The sequence below is a fragment of the Apodemus sylvaticus genome, chromosome 3 (assembly GCF_947179515.1).
Source record: "Apodemus sylvaticus chromosome 3, mApoSyl1.1, whole genome shotgun sequence".
NCBI classification, from domain to species: domain Eukaryota; kingdom Metazoa; phylum Chordata; class Mammalia; order Rodentia; family Muridae; genus Apodemus; species Apodemus sylvaticus.
The window spans coordinates 9,989,879-10,015,320 of record NC_067474.1 but is presented as its reverse complement, the minus strand read 5'-3'; the positions used below and the strand labels follow the sequence as shown (position 1 = coordinate 10,015,320).

Genomic DNA, 25,442 nt, shown 5'->3' with positions numbered 1-25,442 from the left:
AGACTCAAAAGATGAATCATGGTATGCACTCACTAATAAGTGGATATTAACCTAGAAAACTGGAATACCCAAAACATAATCCATACATCAAATGAGGTACAAGAAGAATGGAGGAGTGGCCCCTTGTTCTGGAAAGACTCAGTGAAGCAGTATAGGGCAAAACCAGAACGGGGAAGTGGGAAGGGGTGGGTGGGAGGACAGGGAGAGAGAAGGGGGCTTATGGGACTTTTGGGGAGTGGGGGGCTAGAAAAGGGGAAACCATTGGAAATGTAAATAAAAAATATATCGAATAAAAAAAGTTTATACAAACACATTGATCAAAAAAAAAAAAAAGATTAGTTATCTCCAGCTGTGTCCATATTCTTCTGAAAGTAACATTATCTCATTCTTCCCGATGGCTACGTAATCTCTATTATGTGTGTACTCCAGGATCCTCTATCCATTTATTTTGTTACCAGACATGTACTAAGGTTCTAAGTTTAGCTATTGTGAATAAACAGCGAAGTCAGCAGACATGGAAACCTGCACAGCCACAAAGGACTAATTTTCCTATGCCCCTTACAGTGATGTGGCCCTACTGTGTGTAATTATTATGCCAACCACACCTCAGTTTAAGAGTGTCCCATTGCACTAAGGTCACTCCTTGTATTTTAAGACAAGTAATACATTGGAATTTTTGGATGCTGAGATAAAGGAAGACACTGTTAATGGTTGTATTATTTTTTCAAATGCCTGTTTTTTATTTGCTTTGTTTGTTTAGGAGACAGTGTTTCATGTATTTCAGGCTGACTTTGATCTTACTGTGTAGCCAAGGAGGACTTTGAACTTCCCATCCTCTTACTTCTGCTTCTAAGTAGGGTAGTAGTTACCCACTTACTTCTCTTCCCTAAACTACAGTTAAGTTTCTGCAGGTAAGGACCTTTGTCCTTACTATGTCATCCTCAGTGCTTGACATTCTTTCTGCCTTATGAATTATATGTTATGAACAGATAACTAAACACATGGATCTGGATTTTGGGCATGTTCCTTGTATGTGAGGAACTGATCCAGTAGAATATTAAGTGAGAATAGCGAGGTCAGGCAGAGAAAAGCACAGGAAACAGGTGCTTCAGTGTCAGCGATGAATAGAATATTAAGGAGGAGCTGGTGAGGAAAGTATGCTACCAACAAGGTACTGGGGTCTCCAGCTAAGACCTTAAAGACAGAGAGGTGCCCTTTACAAGAGCTGGCCTGCTGGAAAGAACCCAGGTATCCCTCAACAGAAGAGTGGATGCAAAAAATGTGGTATATCTACACAATGGAGTACTATTCAGCCATTAGAAACAATGAATTCATGAAATTCTTAGGCAAATGGATGGAGCTAGAGAATATCATACTAAGTGAGGTAACCCAGACTCAAAAGGTGTATCATGGTATGCACTCACTAATAAGTGGATATTAACCTAGAAAACTGGAATACCCAAAACATAATCCACACATCAAATGAGGTACAAGAAGAAAGGAGGAGTGGCCCCTGGTTCTGGAAAGACTCAGTGAAACAGTATTCAGCAAAACCAGAACGGGGAAGTGGGAAGGGGTGGGTGGGAGGACAGGGGAAGAGAAGGGGACTTGCGGGACTTTCGGGGAGTGGGGGGGCTAGAAAAGGGGAAATCATTTGAAATGTAAATAAATTATATCGAATAAAAAAAAAAGCTTATTACAAAAAAAAAAAAAAAAAAAAAAAGAGCTGGCCACTGCAAAGTTGTCAGTGTGAGCGCGGAGAATGGTTTTAACAGAGAGTCTAGGAGTACTGTCCACAATTGACTGGAGCAAAGGCAGGGAGGGCTGGGATCTGGTTTGGCAAGTTGATTCCCTCTGGAGAAGTTTTAGTTGGAAGAGAAAGGAGTGAATGAATGGCATCTGTAAAGGGTGTGATCAGTGGAGTCTCTGCTTTCAGTCAGAATAAACTTGGCCAGACTTGCAGTTATTTATAGACAGGACTTGTTATCATGCAAGGCTGTTCTGTGATAGCCATTACTGATTTTGTTTGTCTTTGATTTATTTTTGTTCCCATTTATGCATGCTTCCTGGGCAGCCACCTTTCTTGGAGTTGAACATAACCTCCCAGATATGACAAGAGTCCCTGTTCTTCTACTGAGAAGTTTTTAGAGGTTACTTCCAGGCTAACCTTTGATCATGTGAGACTTTGGCTACTTGCACATTTATCTTTATGTAGGTATTCTTTCCATAAACCCTTTTGGAAGCCACTTTTCTATGTCTGTGTGTCCACAATTCCACCTGTATTAATTCTCCCACCTTTCCCTGGGGATGAGAGGTCTGTAGGTGTTTATGAAACTCACTTCTGAATTGTCACAGCCTTGAGAGACATCTTAGGAGATGATGGCACGGTGCTGTTATGTGTATGGATTTTAACTGAACTTATTGGAAGTTTAAGGTAGAGTAGACCAGGATTATTTTTGCCAGTCAGTTCATTACCCATAATTATAAATATATAAATAGAATGATCTCACAAATAATCATCTGGAAAAAAGCCAAAATACAGCAGAGGCCTTGGCTGGAGAATGCCCTTCTACTTTGTTATAAAACATTAGAGACTCTCGTGTCGTCATCATCTCTCTTAGAAACTGGCTCCCCTCCAACATGCTCAGAACCAAAAAGGAAGATTGGCTGGTCAAATGAGAAATGAGAAGATGTCACTTTTGTCATTGATCTAACTTCTGTGTATCTCTCAAGACTAAATCTTGTTTTAACTCTGTTCAGCCTTTGTGGGGAAAACTGACCATCACTGGAGCACAGCTTGATCCTGCCAAGCTACGATCTGGACTGTTTACCCATTTGAGAGTGTAATATTGTAATTCTTAAGTTAGTACTTAGTGTGGATGACTGCATAGACTAATCAACTGGTCCATGCCGCGGTGGCCCAGTGACATCTGTAAAAATGATATTTTACAGACAGAGGCGGAAAAGAAAAATGTCTCCTGGGAATAATGGAACTCTCTGTATATTTGGAAGCTGATAATCTCACCTGGCAATTTACTGTACTCTCTTACGTTCTGGCTATTTAAGATGGGCCCTTAGTTCTCAAGTAGCAGTTTGCCCTGACTGCCTCCTTTTCTCTCTTCACCAGGATTCCTAAGGCCTGGCTGATAATCCAGTCTTTGAAGTCGACTCACTGACCCCCGTTTTAGAATTTCAATGCCTTGCCTCATAGTTGTTTACATAATTACTACCTTCCAACCACATGCAGGTTTTTATGGCTGTGCGTGTGTGTATGAGGATGGCTCTGGCACTCTGGTACTGAAAGCATTGATTTAGTCAGGAAGTTTTTTGTTTTACAAGGTACAAGGCTAAATGTTAGATAAGGATTTCTCACAAGAACTTGATAAAGACCTAGGTGGTATAAGAAACTTCAAACTCTTTGAAGGTTTGCTGTAAACTATGAGTGACTCTGTATTCTAATTAGGAAGTTTGATGGCATCTGTAAATTGATCTTCTGTATCTGTTACTTGAGAAACTTTGTTCCTGATTGATGTTGCATTTCCTTGTACCAAATGGCTATGATAATTGTGCCTGCCTCACTGACTACATCTTTTGAAATGGTAATACCAACTCTTCATGTATAAAAATCCTTGCCTTAGAGCTCCAAAGTACATTCAGTTCAAACTGCCTCTGTGTGTGTGTGGTTTGTTCTGTCTGTCATCTCAGCCAGACCTGTGACTTCCTGGACCAGAGGACCCTGGTTATCCCACAGCAGACCCACGGTCTGTAACAGGTCCACACTTGGTTTCTTCCTCCTGTGGCAAGCATTAATTCCCTACTTGATCCCAAGGTCTTCTTACAGTGTTGCATGATCCTTATCCTTTGGAGAATCTCTTGAAGCTCTAAATCACCAAGGTTTAGCAGTCTTATGTGTCTTCCTACTCATTCTTACTGTAGCTGGTCGCTGAACTGTTCCTTTGAGACCCCTTCACACTTCAGTAAATTACTGACAAGCTTTTTTTATTGTTATTTTTAAAAATTTGATATTTCATTTCTTCAGAGCATATATCTGGCCACCTTGCCAAATACTCTCTCCTCTGCCCTTAATTGAACTCCCTCTGTAGATGTATTGTCTCTATCGCCCCCTGTGCCAATTACATTATTCTTTGTGAAGCTTCCATTTAAAATGTTTCTCACAATTGTGACCTGTTATAATCCTATACAAATCCAACTCTTAAATCATACTTTTAGGACCTCCCTTCTGTTTATCTACTGAGTCTTTAGCATTACCTCTTACAGTCAGCCTGTACTGCAAATACAACTGTATTTGTTTTCTTGGTAATTGTAGGTAGACTATACCAAATTTATCTTTACCATAGTTATCTGACTTATGTATGTGTAATGTATATATATATATATAAAATATATATATTATGTGTGTGTGTGTGTGTATGTATGTCAACTTAAGTTTAACTACTTGTTGAAATGTTTGCTGCTTTTCCTTTTTCATTGTTATTTCGTTGTAAGAGGCTCAATCACAAGGATCATATAAAAATCTGCTCATTTTTGATATCTGTGATAGTGAAAGCTGACATGGGCCAGCAGGAAAGGGAACTCACTGGCCAGCTTTCCGAAACTAGCATCATCACTTTCAAGATTGTCCTAATAAGATTTTCTATATTCAGACCAGGACCATGACTTCATTCTTACTCACCTTAGAAGCATCATAAATGACATCAGCTTTGGCATTAATCCAATTTTACCATTAACTTTCTCCATAAAATTTGATTAAGAGGCATTGCAGGACTTTCGTAATTAAGGATAGTGCATTCATGAGATTATTTTCTGTCTGTGGTTTGTTGTATTCTGGATGATACTGAAATTTACTACCTGTTAAGTGAAATGCCTTGTGGAACAACCTTTTATCTGATAAAGAATTTCTAACAGTTTCTACTTCAGGTCTAAACTCCCATCTTCACAAGTAATTGAGTTTTCAGATTTGTTGACTGTGCATATAGGAATATTGAAGTAGCTATGTAGTTCCTGGTTACTTTCTTTGGACCTCTTCAGTGAATCAGTGTATAGTACAGTAAATACATTGTTAATGCTTGTTATTGGTAGTTGCTGATTAATATAGTTGGTTGATAGCCATATACTAATGACTCTTATTAATTATTCCTTTCCCTTCTATTATTGATTAGGAAGTGTTAACTATAGGAACACATCTTCATGAGTCAAATACTTAACTCTGAATCTGTAGTAACTTTTATTTTGTAAGAGTATTTGAAGTAGTCAAATTTTATCATTATCTGATTTTCTTTTTAGTTATGATATATAGCAGTTGAAAAATAAGGTTTCTAAATGGTGTTATTTTGTGGGGGCTACACTGTAAATTTATCAGTTGCTTTTCTTTAACTTCAATGTGAGTTGTTTTGGGTATTTTTTCTTTTAATATTTTGCAGAATTGATATTTGGAGATTTCTGTAAAGTTACTTGTAATTGAACATAGCAGATTTAGACTGTCATGTTCTAACTTGCCCTTAAGAGGCTGAATTCATGGTGACTTTTCTTCTTTTTTCCTTATGGTTCTGAAGATTAAACCCAACTTGCATTATATATGCCAGGGTAAGCAAGAATTCAGCCACTGGCCTATAACCCAGATAGAGTGGTTTTGTTTGTTCATTATTAGAGAACATTCTCTTGGAATGCTGCCAGCCATCAGTGCTGGCATATTTCCTAAAGGATGTTCTCTTTAGATGAAGCTGTGGGCTGCTATAATAGAACACTGTTTAGCTGACTCAAGAGATAGCAGATTTGAAGTTTCAACGGTAGATTTTAAAGGACAGATTTTTTTCTTTAACCTGAAAATAGTTCTTTTCTTTTTAGTCCATAGCCTCTATTTGTGTCATGATCATGGAATTATCTATATTTCAAACACATAACTTAATTTTATTTTTGAACACAAAATGTAATTGAAAAAAAATAGTTGTAGATTATATTAGGTGATATGAGGAACAGCAGGATGTCTTTGGTCTTAATTTTATTTATTTTGAAAAGATTTTATTTTAATTTTGTGTATATGTAGGTGCCTATGTGGGTATGTGCATATAGATGTGGGTACCTGAGGAAACCAGAAGTTGTGAAATTCTCTGTAGCTGGATATATAAGCAGATGAAAGCTGCTAGAAATAGGTGCTAGGGACCAAATTTGGCTAAAATACTACCAAGAAATCTAGACAAGTGTGTGCATTTGTAGTTGCTATTTTCTGTTACACAAGTCCTATTTGCATATCATAGGACTAGGCACTTGATACACCAACGTTATGCCACTTACATGATGACACCGGGCTCCTGAAAGGCTAACCAGTTTCCCTTTGAATGTTAGTCCTTTTCCTCACAACATTGCTTTCTCTGCGTAGACACAGTAAAGGAAAGGATAGGTGGACAGGGAGAGAATCTACCTTTGCATCATCATATATATTCTGAGTCTGTAGCGCTCCTTAATCAAGTGTGAGGACAGAAAGTACATACGTAAGTCATATGAGATCACAAATAGCCGCAGAAATGCAGGTGATGAGTCAAAGGCTCCCCTAAGACCTGTGAACTGCTGGGCTGAGAGGCTGGAGCAGCTTTTACAGGACAGAGGATGGTCACTGTTAGGCTCTACTACGTGAATGTCTAGAGCCAGCTCCACCAATTGAGTCCAGGCATGAGAACTTGTAAAGGATAGAAATGTGCTGCCTTTCCTGATTGTGACTGTCACTCAAGTGATGCTAGCTCAGAAGATGATGGGAAGAAGCAAGTAAAGCCACTAAACTGAGCTAATCACTTCCTGGGCCTGTGATGTGACTATAGTCTTCTGGATGTCTCCAGGATGTGGTACTCAAAACCTCTGATGTGAAGGAAAGAGAAATACGATTCTTGGCACAAAATGATTTAGAAAGAAACCTAATAGACTTAATAATGGAGTTATATAGAATAAATAAAACTAAATTTAAAAATTTCTCACTTCAGATAAAATTACATGTAATTCCACAAGTCAAAAGAAAATCCAGACAAAAATATTGGCCACTGAAAATAAGTATGTCTTAGAACAGTGCTTCTCAAGCATCCTTATTCTGCAACTCTTTAATACCTTTCTTCATGTTGTGGTGACCCCCAACCGTAAAGTTATTTTGTAGTTACTTCATAATTTTGCTACTGTTATAAATTGCAGTGTAATGATCTCTTATATGGAATGTCTGATATGTGACATCCCTCCACAAAGGCTTGTGACTAACAGGTTGAGAACCACTGGCCTAGAAGAATTTGATCCGTCAAAACTGCCTAAGAAAATATCTCTTGAATTCTGAAAATATGGCTTAGGGAATATCAGCCCGAAAGGCATAAAATGGAGCAAAAAAGGTTAATTTTCTAGTTATTACATACTTGATATTTAATATTATATTATTAAATGTTTATTGAGACAACCCTGTCACAGGTGCTGGACATTATAGTAATAAGTAAAGACATCTCTATAGTCACATAGAGAACAGATATTTGGGGGTGGGGAACATTGGCATTTTAAAGACAGAAATAAAATAAGAATGAATAAAATTTTGAAAATAAACTGATAATTATTACAGTAAACTTTGTAACAAAGTCTAGGTTATATCCTTGACCAAGGGACAAATTTTATACTTGGAAGGTCTTACTGAGATAACCACCTTAAAGGCAGTATGGATAGATATGAAAAGGAAAGGGGGGGTGGAGACTGTGGAGGAGGGGTTAGCACAGTTGAAAGATGTAAGTATGTGTCTGGTGGGAGTGTCAAGTGAAAGCAGACATTTTGGTGGAAAGACAAAATTCGACAGTTGAAAATGAGATTTCTCCCATGGAAAACTTTAGTCTGAGATCCTACCTGATCTATAAAAATAAATGTATATCTGAACACTAATGGTTAAACTGTACAACAGAGATGGGGTAAAAAGGGAGAATTAACTCTTTGAAATAAAATAATAATGTTGATGATGATAATAGTAATAATAAAACACAAAACTTGTTTCTCCAAATCTTAAACTGAAGGCAGTTTTGGTGGGCAAATACTGTTGACATATATTCTAAAATTTTATGACATAGTATTCACTAAAAGACAGTGAGTGGAAATATAAATTGAATAAGCAATTTTTAGAATAAAATACACTCAATGACCTAAGATACTTGTGAGATTGAAATGAAAATGTTAAGGCATCAAATTTAACTCTGTGTAAAAGTAATAGTTATGGATCAGGGGGTGGGGGTGCACTCCTTTAATCCCAGCACTTGGGAAACAGAGATGGGCAGATCTCTGTGAATCCAGGCTAATCTGGTCTACAGAGCGAATTTCAGGACAGCCATGGTTACACAGAGAATCATGTCTCATCCCCCACCCCAAAGTAATAGCTAATGACTAGATATAAAGAAAGTATAATACTGTAAAAAGGTAAGAAATTGGAGCAGACCAGTAAGAGAAGAAACATGAGTGCTTAATAAATAGATACAAATTCACATTAAGTGGCCAGAGGTTGAAAATCTGTAAGCACAGATACAGAAATGCGTACAACTTTTCTCTGCCATGTCTGGCAGCAGCCAGCAGTGTGATCTGTGATACCCTTAGCATGACAGCCAAACATGCTAGCTTCCAGGAGTCTGGAAAGTATTTGTTCTATGGAAAGAACTGCCATTGGCACAAGCAGAAGAGTAGAGGAGAATTTTCTCCTGGGGTCTGTGACTATCTTGGTAATATTTTATTTATGTAATAGTAAAACCAGGGGCAAAATACCACATTGTGTTAAAGGTTGGTAGTGTATACATGGGTTTTCACATTATACTAAGTATGGCCGTGTATGTTTGAAATGAAAGACATATTGAACTTCTGGCTCCTGAAGTGTTATGCATCACGATAGATTGATTCAACAGCTAGGCCAGTTTTCTGGAATGAGTCATGCTGTCTGATAACTTCTGTTTAGTGGCTCCTAACTCTCTATGAGGACCCGTAGATCTATTCAGTGCAGCCTTTTTTGGCTCTTTGCTGACTCTTTGCTCCATAGACCTGCCTCACTCCATCTTTTTGCCCCACATGGGATCCATGCCTTTTTATTTTATCCTTGAGAGTCTTGCTTATAGATTATTGCTGTCTCCTGCTTGGGAAATCTCGAGAAAAATTTTAGCGCCATTTGCATCCCTTTTGATTTTCCTCCTGATCCTGTGGTTGTAGTGCAAACTGATTCATTGCTCATTAGAGACATCTTCCTGGTATTTGAGAGCTGTCTGTGGATCATGTCATTGTACCCTTGTGTTGGGACCAAGCAGTGCCTGGTATTGATTCATCCTGTATTCATGGTCGTTTATTTGCTCTTGGCACTTATTACAGGTAGGGCCTGAGCTGAATTCTAGTGAGCAGTAGCCAACTTGTGATACTGAATTAATTATATGCAAGCTCTTTCAAAGAAGAGCTTGATCACTGTTTTAGGAAAGAAGAAAACTCAGTAAAAGTGAGAAATAGTAAGGTAATTGTCATTTTGGAAGTTGTCCAGATTTATCCTTCTTCATCTAGTTTGTAAAACTTCATCGAACCATGTTGCTTTATTTTGAAAAGTAGACAGCAAACAAGATTACTACTAATTATGAGATTATTACTGTGGGCCTCAGCCTTCTTGGTAGGGGGAGTCAGAACACAGCTTAAGGAGGTAGTTTTTCTCCTGAGAACCATCTTGCCAGTTGTTGTTGTTGTTGTTGTTGTTGTTGTTGTTGTTGTTCTTCTTCTTCTTCTTCTTCTTCTTCTTCTTGTTCTTCTTGTTCTTCTTCCTCCTTCTCCTCCTCCTCCTCCTCTTCCTCTTTCTTCTTTTTTTTTTTTTTTTAGCAAGTAACCATTGCCTTTGCATAGCCCTGACGAACCATGCTGCCAGGGTTTGCTCATCTACTGAATGTCAAGCAGCAGTTGTTGGAAACCAAACATCTTCATGCATTTTATATTCTTTGTTTTCTAACAGCAAATGGTTTTCTTTGGACTCTTTCAGGGCATTCTACTTGGACAAGTCAAATTCCCCACCGAATGCCACCTCTAAAGCTGCCTACACAGATAAGGTAAAATAGTGATTGCATTCACTAATCCCGTATCTTCACCTGCATTCCTGATAGCTCTTGTGCTGCTCCTCTGAACACTGTCTGTCTGTAGATATTTGCAATCCTCAACCTACTGCCTCCATCAAAATATGATATTTTAAATCAGTCATCTAAAGGCTGGGGCAGACTAATTGCATGCCACCTAAACAATCTTCTAAGCCTGTTGAGCTGTGTGCCCCTTACTTTTCGTTTTAGCTCATGCGGCCTCTCAACGCTTTAGATGAACTTTACCGGCTGATCACCTCATTTATCAGATCCAAACGCATCGCTGCCTGTGTGAACACACCTTGCAGCGCGTCTGGAGTTGGACTGCTGTCAGTTTCTTCGGAGCTGTGTGACAGGCTTGGTGCCTGTCACATCATCATGTGTAGCAGTGGTGTGCACCGGTATGTGAACTTCTCTGCCTTTCTGTCATTCTTCTTGATCCGTATTTAATATGGCATACTTTGGCTGAATTGAAACTCAAAATGTTCAAATGACTCAGATGTGTTCAAGTACAATTCGAGATATTTTCTAATTTAGATTCTTGTGGTTTTGTTAACTATAGACAGACCAATGAACACAATCCTCTGTTTATGCCAGGATCGCTGAGATTTCTATCTCTCTCATGTTTGCATCACTACTTTAGTATTTTCGGTTCAAAATGAACATCTTTCATATTCACTGCAGGAATTTCCTAGTTGGAGTTGAACTCAAAGGGCTTAACAGCAGTTTCCTCAGGGTTCGTAACAGATATTCTGTCCTTCAGTTTCTGACATCCCTAGAGCCAAATTGCCATGAGCACAGTATTCGTGGAGATAGCTAACTGCATTGCTCCCCTCGTCAGCAAAGTGATAGTCCCACTGATCGGTCACCTGATAAGATATGCTCTTCATGAGAGAGCATGCCAACTGAGTTGTCTCAGGCAGCCAAGGCAGCTGCATTAGCCTGAGCTCCATCAGCTTCAGCCTCCAATGGGAATGAGCATCCCAACTCAAACCTCTCTTCAGGATCGTGTCTTCCTCCCTTCTTTCTGGAAGTGAAACCTTATAAATGGAGATGATAAGGTAGAATTTTCGTCTTCCCTTTAATCTAATGGCCTCATGTCATAGGATAGACTCTCCTATCCTATTTAGGCTATTTAGACTTTGAAGGTCATGATTACTTATTTATTCATGTTATTTGATCCTTAGTCCTTGCAAAGTGTTATAGCTGGTGCTGTATGACACGGTACAGTAAGAGTGTTCCTGTTGGAGACAAACGTGATTAGCAAATAGGGGCAATATAACAGTTAATAGAATTAATGGTAAAGATAACAAGGATGAAAACACAACAAAAACTGCGGTGTAAGAAAATATAACTTAGGAAATCTCAAGGTAATGAGCAGGATTCAGAGTTAATCAATTGATCTTCCAGAGCATTAGATCCGTACCAGTCCATGGAGGCGATGTCTCAACTAGGATAATGGATTACAGAAAGCAGAGAAGTGCTATGCATGGTAGTAGGTTCTACAGTCCAGGACATTTACAAAGTCTAGTTTTGAAGCCTGGTGTAACTTTACGTATGAAATGTGACAAGACTAGTCCTCAAGGCATGTTGCATAATTATTTTACTAGCAAAGAACTAACTTTTCTGATAACTCCGTGTTCATCCAGCCTGTTCTCATTCAAAGAATCAATATTCTTTGCCCTATCTATGCTCACTAAGCACTGATTAGTTTCCATGCTATTCTTGATGCTGGGCTAACTGTATTAAAAAGAGAAAGGCCCCACTTGTATATGATATATGTGCATTATGTGTATGGTATGCGTGCATTGCATTGTGGGAGATGGATGATAAAGGAAAAATACATTGTGTTGCAGGTGGATTCACTCCAAAGAATTGAGGTCAGAGTAGTAGAAAGTGGCAGCATGAGGAAGGGGTACACCCTTCTGAGGGCTGGGCAAATTCATGAGGCCTTCAGGAAGTGAGGGAGCCATTCATTCACTTGTATGAGATGGACCTTCCAGCCACAGAGAGACAGAGCAAGAAGCCTTTTGCTGGTATACTGGCTGGGTTTAAGGAATAACACAAATTCCATGGTGGACCCCACATGGTGGCATCACCTTGACTTTTTGTGTTCTTGCATTCTGCAGTTCACAATCAGTTATCAGGGGAGCCGAACAAGCAGACAGACGCTTGCATCTAGAAACACATGCTCTTACCCTTACATTGGGTTAGTGATTTTTTAAAGATTTATTTATTTATTTATTATGTATTTATTTATTATATGCAAGTACATTGTGGCTGTCTTCAGACACTCCAGAAGAGGGCACCAGATATTGTTATGGATGGTTGTGAGCCACCATGTGGTTGCTGGGATTTGAACTCAGGACCTTCGGAAGAGCAGTCGGTGCTCTTAACCATAGTCAGTGCTCTTCACCACTGAGCCATCTCTCCAGCCCAGTTTACTGAAATTTAAAGAAATTAAAGAAATTTAAATAAATTAAATTGATGCTACCAGTCATAAGCAAATGTCCAAATTATGCGTACAGACATTCCACAAGCACTTTTAAAGATTAATGGATGTTGTCAGCATTAAACAGCTCTTTTTCAATTTCTATATTCATTGGTTCTTATGTTAGAATCATAAATAGCATTGAAAAATGTTTAAAGTATGATTTTCTCCACTTCTGTAATTAAAAATCAAAAAGGGTTTTAGTTACTCCCTTCAGAAGGTATCTACTAAACTGTTGAAAGATGCTGAATTTCAATTTAAAACTATTTAAAAATTAGGTTTTATTTTATATTATGCAGAATAACTTGGGATTTTAATATAAATTTTCATTTTTTTTTTCTGTGAAGGACTTGCTTAGATTTTTTTCATCAGGATAAAATATGTGCCAATTTACATTGGAATTCAAAATTTCACAGAAGGCTGTTCCTAAAGTAATCCTTCAGTAATTCTAATTTAGGCAGCCGGAAAGGCTGCCACGCAGACCCACACCTGCAGGAGCCATTAGACAAGAGAGCTCGCCATTGTTTCCACCGAGAGGACAAATTCAGGGTCAATCAAATGGAATAGAAGATTTTTTAACACTTGTTTTTAAAATAAAAATGAGAAACAGGCAAATTGTATCCATTGTATTGATTGAATTACTCTACTGCATTTTTAATTATTGCATAAAGGGGGTGTCTAAATACTTTATTATTGGGAGAAAAAATGTGGGTTTTAGAAGGAAAGACCGGCTTGATTCCCATCAACATAACCTCCTCGTTATATGTGTCTAATAATGCATGTGCAGGGTTAAGAGAATGGAGTTTAAGATGAGTTATGAAAATCTCCTAGCGCTTAGCCTAGCTTTGCTTTTATTGATCTTCCCCAACGTGTCCATCCCTGTCCTGGTGCTATGCCCTGCCTCTGCCTGGAATGCAAGCTTTCCATTGTCATTGAGTAGAGCATGGTTGCCTTTTAAAAAATATAAATATGATTGGAGGTGATTTAGCAGTGGACACGCTTAGCATTTCCTCCAGGTGTGTCCACTTCTTCCATGTGAAGTTTGGTCCCTTTAGTTCTCTGGTTCTTGTCCATTTGCTTTCAGTGGAAGATCACACAGCCAGAATGAACTCACCAAGTAGAACTCTGGACTTCTTCCTCAGCCTTAATTTTAAGAACTAAATGTATTTATAAATTGTCCTATCTCGTGTATTCTGTTACAGCAGCACAAAAGACATCTTTCCATCCTGTCCGTTTAATATTGCAATCCATGAGTCTGCCATTGGTTACTAATTTCTCATTTAATGTTTATTGTCCCCCCCCCCCCGCCGCAGTTGCACATAACACTAGCACAGAGGCACATTTTTATATGTTTCTATCTCTTAAGTTAAAATAGTCCATCTAGTTAGAATGACTGTGTCACAAAATATAAAGCTTTCTAGGTAATACATTTTAGTTAAGGCTCCAAAACAAATTACTCTTAGTATAATGTAAATCGGGTGGGTTGTCTTGGCTTTCCTTACTTTGTCTGCAGAGAGCAATGGAATTCATCTGCATATTGCTCTTAATAGAGGGACAATTATATTCCTGTATTGCTTTAATTTACATCTCGATGCTAACAAATGAAAGCATCCTTTGTTGTCTCATGACTTTCCTTTCCTACAGAGACATATGTGACTTATACTGTGTTGTTACCTGCCTTACAGATGGAGTTAGTTTTAATTTCCCAAATGTAACCGTTTAATGGTATTGAATGAGCTTCATGGCTTTTCAAGTTCTGTTTTGTACCCACAACAGTTATTTGTAACAAGCAATCAAAAAGCTTGCAAATGCTTCTTTCATTTTTCATTGTAGTATCCTTCCATTTAGGGTGTTTCATTTGTTTGTTTGTTTGTGTTCCTTATTTCCACTCTGCTTAACAGCCATCATTTTCCCTTTAACAAATATAAATCAGGATCTTACAAATGTCGCAAAGCCCCAAATGTTTCTGAGTTCACAAAGATGCCTTCCTCTCCTTCTATGTTAGTGTCTACTTTGGCAGACACTGGGCACCCACCAGTAGAAAGCTTCTTGAAAGGACAGATGTTTGCACAGTTCCCAATGAAGGCAGGGTGTCTGTGGTCATAGAGTGTCTCCTTAGGAACCTAACTTTGTACTCATCTCGATCTGAGTTTCAGTAGTGGGTGATCCATGGAATCTTGGTGTGGCTCTACCAGCAGACAGTAAAGGCTTTGAGTGCAGGGCTAGGAACTTGACAGGCTTGTCAAATTCTTCTGTATAAAGGAATGACTTTTTGCTCTCATGATTTCTGGTGAGACTGAAGTTCTTCAAGAATCAGGACATCCATTGTCAGCTATGATTCCCAGCCTTTCATCAGTGGAAACAGTCAGATGTGCTTACGAGGCTTCCCAGCCTCCACTGCATCCTCCTCCTCCTTGTGAAGAACTGCCCACAAGTGTGAGAAGGGCACACCGCCTGCTAAGGCCAGTCGGCTGCTGCTGTTAAAGTACAAATACTGATGGACCGCTTTTGGCACATGTGTTCAGCAGCAGGCTATTTTTATTGTTAGCTGTAGAAAAAAAATCATATATGTGAAGTTTTAGGAATTAAACTTAAAGGGATCCAATTCCAAAATGTATTTATTAGTAGCTTATTAGGAAATTGAGATGTCTTTTCCTATTTAACATTTCAAGACTGGGCTGGAGTCACAGGGTTATGACCTACCCTACACTGGCCAACAGAAGCCGGATTGTGTAAGCATGGTACAGGACCCAAAGTACGACTACAGTATTTGTTACGGAAATCAGATCCAGATATAAAAGCAACTCCAAGGAAATTGGTATTAGCCATGCCACCAATAGAATAGTTTTTATTTCAAACAAAGATAAACAGCATGGTGAATTTTGGCTTAAAAGTTGCTAAAGTCTTTCTCAGGGAGCATAAACCATTTGTAAGAACTACTTTGAAGTTTTGAAGGCCTCTTTCTTAGTATATTTTATTCTATCATTAATATGACATCAAAGGACAAATTGACAAATAGGCTCAGATTAGGTAATGTAGACTCTTACGAAAATAGAGCATTCAAGGTAACCTGGCTTAGGTAATCATAGAGTCCCAGGAGGCAGGCAGCAAAGCATTACCTGTTCTAACTGAGAAAGATAGGAAATATGTGAGCAGGCACTGTTTTCTCTGGGGAGGCGTCTGTGTGAAAGGTAGAGTCAGCATGTAGGACAGAAACTAATAAATACCTACCTCTGTAAGCAAATAAAAGTTTCGACGTATCCATTTATGTTTTGTGCAGAATATACTTTAAGAGATTGATAGGAAGATCAGGAAAAATGTTTGAATTTTAAGTCACTGAAAGATGGTTAATTGAAACATCCATTCCCAGAGAACAGAAGCTTTGCAATTATTGTCTCATCTATGCACCTCAGGAAAGACTCTCACAGAGACAGTGTGCTGGGAAAAGATTGGCAGTGCTTCCTTTTCATAACTCAGATGTCAGTTTGTCTTATGAGTTCTCTTCCTTAGAAGTAATTTAGATGTTGCAGAATTTTCCAATAAGCAAAGAAGCACAGAAATTTCTGCTGATCTGGTAACCAGATAAATAACACAGGTATATATAATCTCTACAAGTGATAGAGAAAATTAGATATTTCAAAGAAGATAGCAAAGATGAAGGCCCCAATTGTTTTACTTACAAAACATATCTACAAGTGATGTTATGGTCTTGTCAATTAGACTGCCTCTACTTGATTTAAATCTTGATAAATTTATGCATCATATTATTTGATCTTGAAAGATCCATTATTTTCTTAAGATTAAATGTATTTTAAGCAAAGGCTAACAACACAGAATTCCTGAAAATTTTATTATGGAAAGGATCTAGTGGTCTCACAATTTCTCTGATGTTAATAAGAACAACGTCCGTATATGTAAAACAAACACTTTCACATAACTACTTTCCATCATTAAAATAAGAGAAGGCTAAGTAACATGTCTATGTCCAATAATCCAATGAGGCCTGGAGTTTAAAGATGGGAGGGCCTGCAGTTCTGACATGCATGGTAGTAGAAAGGTATCCCAGCTCTCAGGAGAGGGGCTTTTGCCTGCTTGATTAGCTGGAAATGCAGCCAGTGAGATAAATCTTCCTTGCTACAGCCACAGATGCCAGTGCCTCTCAGAATCCTTGCAGCCACAGCTGGGGGAGCCCAACTGTGTTAGTCAAAGATGAAATCATGTGAATATTTCAGGAAAAGTTACTTAGGTCCATGGAGCACTGTGAGGAACAAATGTAGTGACTCAAAATCAATGCAGCTTTTCTGGCTTTCGGGCCCCATAACTCAGACATCCCAAATCAGTCACCATGGAGGGGAACTGATGACCCTCACTGAGCACCTGGGAAGGGTACAAGTCAGGATCTCCACAGGAAGACAAGTTGCATTCTTAGGAGATTGTGCCACAATTGCTCAAGTAATGTGTTCTATGCTGATATTCTGTGCCTGTTGAGAGAATCACAATTAACAAGGATGGAAATATCAGAAAAATTTCCAGCGATTTTAAAAAGGAGGTAAAACTTATTAGAAAGGAGGAGAAGGCTCCAAGCAATATATTTGAGCTGGGTTAAATTTTTCTGAAAGAGACAAGATGGAGATAATCCAGGAGAAGGCCTGTTAAGGAAAGAGTAAACAGCTACCCCCCATTGGAGCTGAGTCAAGAAGATAGGTTATCTGAACTTATATATGCTTGCTGGGACTTCATGGTACCCTACCTGCCCCACCTGCATGAACTCATTGCTTAGGCCCTTGAGACCCAAGCACCACAGAAGCCACAGAGAATCTGTGGAAATACACTAACCGAGGCCTATTCAATGGTCCAGATGAACCTAGTGAAGAGAAATCATCTCTATTGCCATGGTAAAGGGCCATAGCTAGATGCTTCAATCCATAGTCATGACATCAGGAAACCTATGGAGAATAAGGACAGGACTGAGGGGAAATCAGAGAACCTACACTGGACCAAACGGTGGTACTGAAGAATTGCAGCTGCCCAGGGTCGGAAGTCAGTGTATCCAGTCAAACTCCCAAAGCAAAGCAGAGATGAAGTGCATGGGAGAGAGAGTCCAAGCCTAGGAGTTCATAGTGTGGAGAGGCAGGTTCATACATGCGCAGTGTTGAGGGTACCTGGCAGCAGGTTCATGTTTCCGCATGTCCTTGCACAGCCAACACTTCCTCAAATAGCTTTAGTACTCAGTTACCTGATGCCAAATGACAGTGACCACCTTGATGCTGATTTGAAATACACTCGTGTGTGCTGGAATAGAAGGAGACGAGATTAGTACATGTGTTTGCCAATGGTTGGTTTTTAAGCTTAAGTTTTAAAAGATATATATGGAGGCCAGGCAGTGGTGGACCATCCTCTTAATCTGAGCACTTGGGAGGCAGAAATAGGCAGATCTCTGAGTTCAAGGCCTACCTGGTCTATAGAGTGAGTTCCAGGACAGATAAACCCTCTGACTAACCAACAGACAAAAACAAAACAAGCCCCAAAAAACATACATATGGAGAATTTCAAGAGTCTGTGTTGGAAGTTGTAATAGAAGGTATCATCTTTAATGAGAATTTCATGTTTAATTTCCTGTACGATGCTGGGAACATGCCCCTTTAAACACCATTGCATTTTGGCCTTGATATAGGTTGAGGGAGTGAGTTTATCTCTGCAGTTGGATCCTGCCCCAACTGTTGCTCATCACTGCTGCACTCTGCCTCCTTGTTTTCCACAGTGCTGTGTTCTGCCTGTCCTGCCTTTGCTGATCCATTAACCTCCCAGTCCTCTGAGGGTGCAATCTAGACATCACATCAGATTTCACCAAGTCTGCCTGTTTGACAAGGGTCAAGTGATAATGCTGAAAACCTCAGTAGGTGCCCAGAGGTTGCCTCTGGAAAAAAAAAAAAAACCAAACAAAACAAAACAGTGCCCCAATTTGACTTAGTTTTTAGTGGAATTTTTTTCACACGCAAAAAAGTGTTTGTGTGCTTCATTAAGGAAGGGGATTCCATTACATGAGTACTGTCATTCTGAAATTCTCATCAATCTGTAGTAATTTTATCAAGCATTTCATTTGTCTCAGAAGCATTGCAAAAGGTGAATGGGGTGAGAAATATCAATAGGTCAGCATCTGGCCTTTCCATATTAATTTTGCAGAGGCTCTGACTTTGGAGAACCACTGCAGTCACTTGGGGATTGATCAGTGTTGAACATGCTGCTTTTGCCCCCAGGTGTACAGTTTTTTTCTGTGTAAGGTAATAAAAGCAAGGAGGAAAAATAGAGCCATGCAACAAGAACAAATTGGTTTCTTCAATAGGGTGCTTCGCTCCGCTCATCAGGGGACTTTGAACAGTGGTGCTCTGTGCGTCATGATTAAGTATAATTACAAGTTAGAGTACGTGCGATCGCCGAGGGAATGGAACACACTTTACACAGAGCAGTGCATTCGCTACAGCAGAAGACAATTCCCTGGTAGAAAGGGACACATTATTGGGTCAGTTTATCTTTACTACTTGATTGCTTTACAATCGATATACGCTAGTGTGATTCAAAACTAGTACCCTTCTAATCCTGAACACATTTTAGTAGGTCAAGGTCTACATCCATCGAACAGCAGGCTGAGCCTCCTGGATTCATCTGTGTCAAAACAATGCATATAAATACAAATGCAATGTTCAGTGATGGATTTTTGGACCTCTAAAGGCATTAACTATATGATATGAATTTCATATAGTGAAAAGAGTGTTGGGTTTTGAATCAGAAATGGTTGGATCCTGTTACTTACTTGCTATTGAAGGATGTAAATGGTTGAACAACCTGGTCCCTTACAACCTCATGGATAAGGTGTGAATGGTGAGCTCTTTGCTACAGTGGCAGTGTGAAGATTAAATGGCCATTGGCAGAGCACCTAACCAGTGCAGGCACTTCGGTTGTTCCATAGAGATCTGTGGTTTTGACAGTAAATCCATCCATCCTCATTGCAGAGTTAGAAATATGAAGCTCATCTGACTGTTTTTTTTCTTCTTCTTCCATTTTTAGGATACTATCAGACCCCAGGTCCTCATTCATGCTAGGCGAACATTCAACACTGGGCTGTAACCCCAACCCATAAAACACAGCTCCTCAAAATTACCTACCAAATAGAGGAAACTGCAGGAACTGTCAGAAATCACAGTAAGGATTCATCATAGGCAAAAAAAAAAAGGAGGGGTATCGTAAGAACACGAAGTGCCAGACCTTGTTAGTGCTTATTTTGAGAACCCTCCCTTGCAATCTCATCGAAAGACACTTAAAACAGCAAAAGTGTTCCTCTTAGATTCAAATAGAGAAAGTTTTCATTCCTAGAAAGAAAAAAACATTAAAATAGAGATCAAAGTTTAGGACCTGAAAGGAAGTAGGTGTTAACTTTTGTTCTTTTGTTGATAATATAACAACATTTGTATAACTTTACTAAGGGGGTTCTGAACTCCAAGGAGGGAGACTTGAGAGGCCTGGCCTTCCCTGTTCTTAGTCTTAACAGGGGAGCCACTCTGGGAAGCTGGTTAGTTTGGGGAAGGAGAAGGTTAGGCTTTTAAGTGAAGTGACTCAAAGCAAAATAAAGAGAGGTGACAGCTTTGTGTAGCAGCTCTATGTAGCTAATGAGGTTTATTCAAGGCAAGCTTTTCTCATCAGTGTTAATATAAGGCTAATAATCAATACACTGTATTTATATTCCAAGTAGGACCAATATTCACCTAGAAATGTTAACCGGCAGATGTTGAGTGTGACAATGATTAGATCTGAAGAAAAGGAAATGAAACCTTCTGTATCTGCTTTAAGGGAAGCAGCTATTGCTTTTGCCAATATGCATTATCCAATGCATTTGTCACATTTCTGAATAGATTTAATGATTGGGTATTATTTACAAATAGACAATTTAGTAGTCAGTTGAAGATTATGAAGAAATCAATCTTGTCTTTTAGAAGTGTTTAAATACCATTGGTACTTATTAGAGGTTTGTATGATTTTTCAAAAGGTGTGTACTGAATACCAACCAAGTGCAGGAATCAGAGTACACTCTAGAAAGCCTACGGTTGACACAGATACAAGTCCAACCTATTGGTGATGGTACAGAGGTCACTTTAATGAAATTGGATCGTTGTTAATACTATACTATGTACTACATGTGATAAATAATAAGATGGGTTATTTTTATGTAAAAAAATCACTCTAAGATATGCACTATGATTTAACTAGATTTATAGGGGAAGGCATTTAAGGAGACCAACTTGTTCAAAGTCATTGAACTACTATTTCACATTAATGAAATTTGATTATTGTTGACATATGCTTTATGGTAAGTAATAAGATGGAGTATTTTTATCTAATTCTGAAAAAATATCACTGATATTTGCCCTGTCATTTAGCTAGATTTATATGGGAAGACTTTTAAAGAGATTAAATACATTGTTCAAGATCACAGAACTATATGCAAAGCCAGAATGCTACTCAGACCCATCTGTTTTCCTAAATGTACACTCTCCTGCTAGGATATAGGACGGGACTTAAACTAGTGTCCACTGACAGTATATGAAAAGCAGTTTGTGCGCAGTAAGGGCTGGTCACTGTAGAGAATTTAAGCAGTGGGGTTGAAGCTTGTGGTAGTTAGCAGAAACAGCAGCTGTATTGTGAAGACCTTATACTTCATCCAAAGACACAAGAGACCTGAACCATTCACATCACTGCATTTTCATTTGCACTTTAAGAGAACAACCATCTCAGTGGAGGAAACCAAGGAGAAGAGGCCACACAGAAGGGTCAGGGTGAGGTTGTACTAATGTAGACAAGAGGTAGCATTAGTGATATAGTAGAGAGGGGGAGATTTAAGAGGTAGTTGAAAATAGAAAATGAATAAGATTGGAATGTTCTTTGGTGGCATAGTAATCCAGTGCACACATGCATTGATCTCCTGGGAATAGATAAACTTGATGCTGTGGGGTTGATGATAATGCACCACCTTTGATGGAACCTTACGAGACCACCAGAAATCACTCCAGAGTGGACTTATGAAAATGGCAATGTTTGGACCACTTTTTAAAAATCCTTCTAACTTGTGTCACTAATAAATTAATTTTTATGCCTCATTTCTCAGATTGGTGAACCTCTAACATAGCTGGATCATATATTTCTTTTTATTATAGTCAAAAGAGAAGGAGCCACCAAAATAGTCCAAGAGAAAAAGATTTATAAACTGAGCATAAGCACTTACATCTCTATAACAGGTAGAAGTGTGTCTTTAGCTCAAATATTGTTAAAATGAATGGGTCAGAACAGATGAGGCTCAGGAATGTGTGGACTCAGGTGATCAGCAGTGTGTCACACCTATTGAAAGAAGCACCTGTGTGTCTATAGGTGCCATGTGATGAGCCACCAGAGGGACTCATGTTCTTGTGCATTGCCCCCCATCATTATTCATGGGCTGAAATAGGTGTTGGGCAATTTCCAGCAATGCCCAGGTAACTACAACCTAAGAAAGCAGCACCAAGAAGCTCAGACAATTAGCTTCCTAATAATGCATTCACAATAGTCACTTGAACATAGTGACTCAGCTTTTAATAGGAGAAATAACCAAGGCTCCTCCTGAATGGGGGAAATGATTTCATTTTCTAAGCTCCAGATCTGTAAGGTCCTAAATATAAATCAAAAGCTACATAAGATATAATTCATATTTTCCCAGGTGTCCTGGGAGAATTTTCTTTTCCTTGTTTCCATGACTGAGGATAGCATCAGAACTCAAATACTTAAAAAAAAAAACCATTGCTCAGGTTACATTTGAGTCACTCAGGGATGGTAGTGGATATTTTAGGCACAGTTTATTTACATTTTTTAAAATTTTTTTTATTCGATATAATTTATTTACATTTCAAGTGATTTCCCCTTTTCTAGCCCCCCCCCACTCTCCGAAAGTCCCATAAGCCCCCTTCTCTTCCCCTGTCCTCCCTCCCACCCCTTCCCAGTTCCCCATTCTGGTTTTGCCGAATACTGTTTCACTGAGTCTTTCCAGAACCAGGGACCACTCCTCCTTTCTTCTTGTATCTCATTTGATGTGTAGATTATGTTTTGGGTATTCCAGTTTTCTAGGTTAATAACCACTTATTAGTGAGTGCATACCATGATTCACCTTTTGAGTCTGGGTTACCTCACTTAGTATGATGTTCTCTAGCTCCATCCATTTGCCTAAGAATTTCATGAATTCATTGTTTCTAATGGCTGAATAGTACTCCATTGTGTAGATATACCACATTTTTTGCATCCACTCTTCTGTTGAGGGATACCTGGGTTCTTTCCAGCATCTGGCAATTATAAATAGGGCTGCTATGAACATAGTAGAGCATGTATCCTTATTACATGGTGGGGAATCCTCTGGGTATATGCCCAGGAGTGGTATAGCAGGATCTTCTGGAAGTGAGGTGCCCAGTTTTCGGAGGAACTTCCAGACTGATTTCCAGAGTGGTTGTACCAATTTGCAACCCCACCATCAGTGGAGGAGTGTTCCTCTTTCACCACACCCTCTCCAACACCTGCTGTCTCCTGAATTTACATTTTGAATGATTTCCCTTTTCCTGGTCGCCCCCCACTCCCGAAAGTACCATAAGCCATCTCCCCTCCCCCTGTTCCCCAGTCAACCCCCTCCCACTTCCCTGTCCTGGTATTCCCCTACACTGGTGCATCAAGCCTTTCCAGGATCAGGAGCCTCTCCTCCCTTTGATGTTCAACAAGGCCATCTCTGCTGCCTATGCATCTGGAGCCATGGGTAACACCATGTATACTATCTGGTTGATGATTTTGTCCCTGGGATCTCTGGAAGTACTGGGTGGCTCATATCGGTGTTCCTCCTATGGCACTGCAAATCCCTTCAGCTCTGTGGGTCCATTCTCTAGCTCCTCTATTGGGGAACCTGTGCTTAGTTTAATGGCTGGCTGACAATGTCCCCCTCTGTATTTGTCGTGCACTAGCAGAGCCTCCCAGGTGACATCTATATCCAGCTCTGGTCAGCAAGTACTTGTGGGCAGCGATAATAGTGTCTGTAACTGTATATGGAATCGATCACTAGGTGGGGTAGTCTCTGGATAGTCTTTCCGTCAGACTCTGCTCCACACTTTGTCTCTGTATCTCTTTCTGTGAGTATTTTGTTCCCCCTTCTAGAAGGACCAGAGTATCCATACTTTGTTCTTCCTTCTTCTTTGGAATCATTTGATATGTGAATTGTGTCTTGGGTATTCCCAGCTTCTGGGCTAATATCCACTTATCAGTGAGTACATACCATGTGTGTTCTTTTGTGATTGGGTTACCTCACTTAGGTTATTTTCCAGTTCCACCCATTTGCCTGAGAATTTCATGAATTCATTGTTTTTAATAGCTGAGTAGTATTGCATTGCTTAAATATACCACATTTTCTGTATCCATTCCTTTACTGAGGGACATCTGGATTCTTTCAGTTTCTGGCTATTATAAATAGGGCTCCTATGGACATAGTGGAGCAAATATCCTTATTACATGCAGGGGAATCCTCTGGGTATATGCCCAGGAGTGGTATAACAGGGTCCTCCGGTAGTATCATAACCAGTTTTTTAAGAAACCACCAGACTGACTTCCAGAGTACAGAAAAAGGTTTTGAACTAGTGTTCAGTGTCACTTGTGATATTTCAAATGTCTAAAAATAAATACCAAGAACCCCTTTTATTAATTGTGTTTTCTATATCTGATTAAAGTGTTTTTAGATGAACATACACATGATACTACTTTATGACAATTTGTGTCTTTAAATCTAGAGTTGTTTATGATAAATCTGGTCTTCCATGTGTCAGTCAGAACCTGAATCATAGACAGACAGACACACACAGAGACAGAGACAGACAGACAGATAGACAGACAGACAGACAGAGACAGACAGACAGACAGACAGACAGACAGACAGATACAGACAGACAGACAGACAGACAGACAGACAGACAGACAGAGAGGTGGGTGCAGGGAGAGGGAGAAGGAAAAGGAGAGGGAGAGAGAGAGAGAAAGAAATGGGGAATTTTAATACTGGCCCTGAGAGACAGTACAAAATGATTAACTACCAACCAAACATCAGTACTTCTGTCCCTGTGTCCATTGAGAGCACAGGAGTCCAGTATAGCACCCATCAGTCACAATTGGTCAGACATCAGCCTTATTCTGACTCTAGCATCACCACTGTAACCCTAAGGATATACAGAGGATGTACCCCTAAGTGTTCAATTTAACATACCTGTCCTTGAGGGGCTGTTATAATACAATCTGAATAGATAGTAAACAAATCACTAGACCTTGGATGGTTTGAAGATATCAGAATTTAGCTGATGCTATTGTCTGTGATTGTTGAAAATTACCAAATATGCAGAAGGCCCTGAGGTTTTGAGTTTGATTTTCTTTCTGTCTTTTTTTAAGAGTCAAATTTATTATTAGAGAGACATGAAATGGCTAAAATAGGATTACATGTGGTAAAAGCTGGTTCATGGAAGACTGAATGTCTAAAATCCTGACCATTGTATATAGTAGTAGATGAGAGTTAATATAGGGATGAAATGAAGCACTTTACATACAAGCAATTTTGAGGCTGTAAGCTTTTCATAGTTAGTGAGCTTCTGTTGAAGAAAGGCTCAGAGTTGCATCTTAGCATTTTGTGCCTGTAACAGTGAGAGATAGAAGACTGTGATCTCTGGGTAGGTAAAGATGTTAGGGTCTGAAGGTATCTTCTTTAAGAAAAATAATAGAAATGAGAAGACAAAAAAAAATGAAAGGTAGTATTT

At 39.2% G+C, this 25,442-nt stretch overlaps 1 protein-coding gene across 2 annotated transcripts in view; it reads left to right on the top strand.

Moving 5' to 3' along the window:
- Positions 1 to 25,442, top strand: part of Prex2 (phosphatidylinositol-3,4,5-trisphosphate dependent Rac exchange factor 2) — a 311,821-nt gene that overhangs the window by 252,660 nt on the left and 33,719 nt on the right. For both annotated transcript variants that reach the window (XM_052175955.1, XM_052175956.1), the window contains 2 exons: positions 10,016 to 10,082; positions 10,317 to 10,507. In XM_052175955.1, coding sequence (XP_052031915.1) covers positions 10,016 to 10,082; positions 10,317 to 10,507 — 258 coding nt within the window. The remainder of the gene's footprint in view (positions 1 to 10,015; positions 10,083 to 10,316; positions 10,508 to 25,442) is intronic.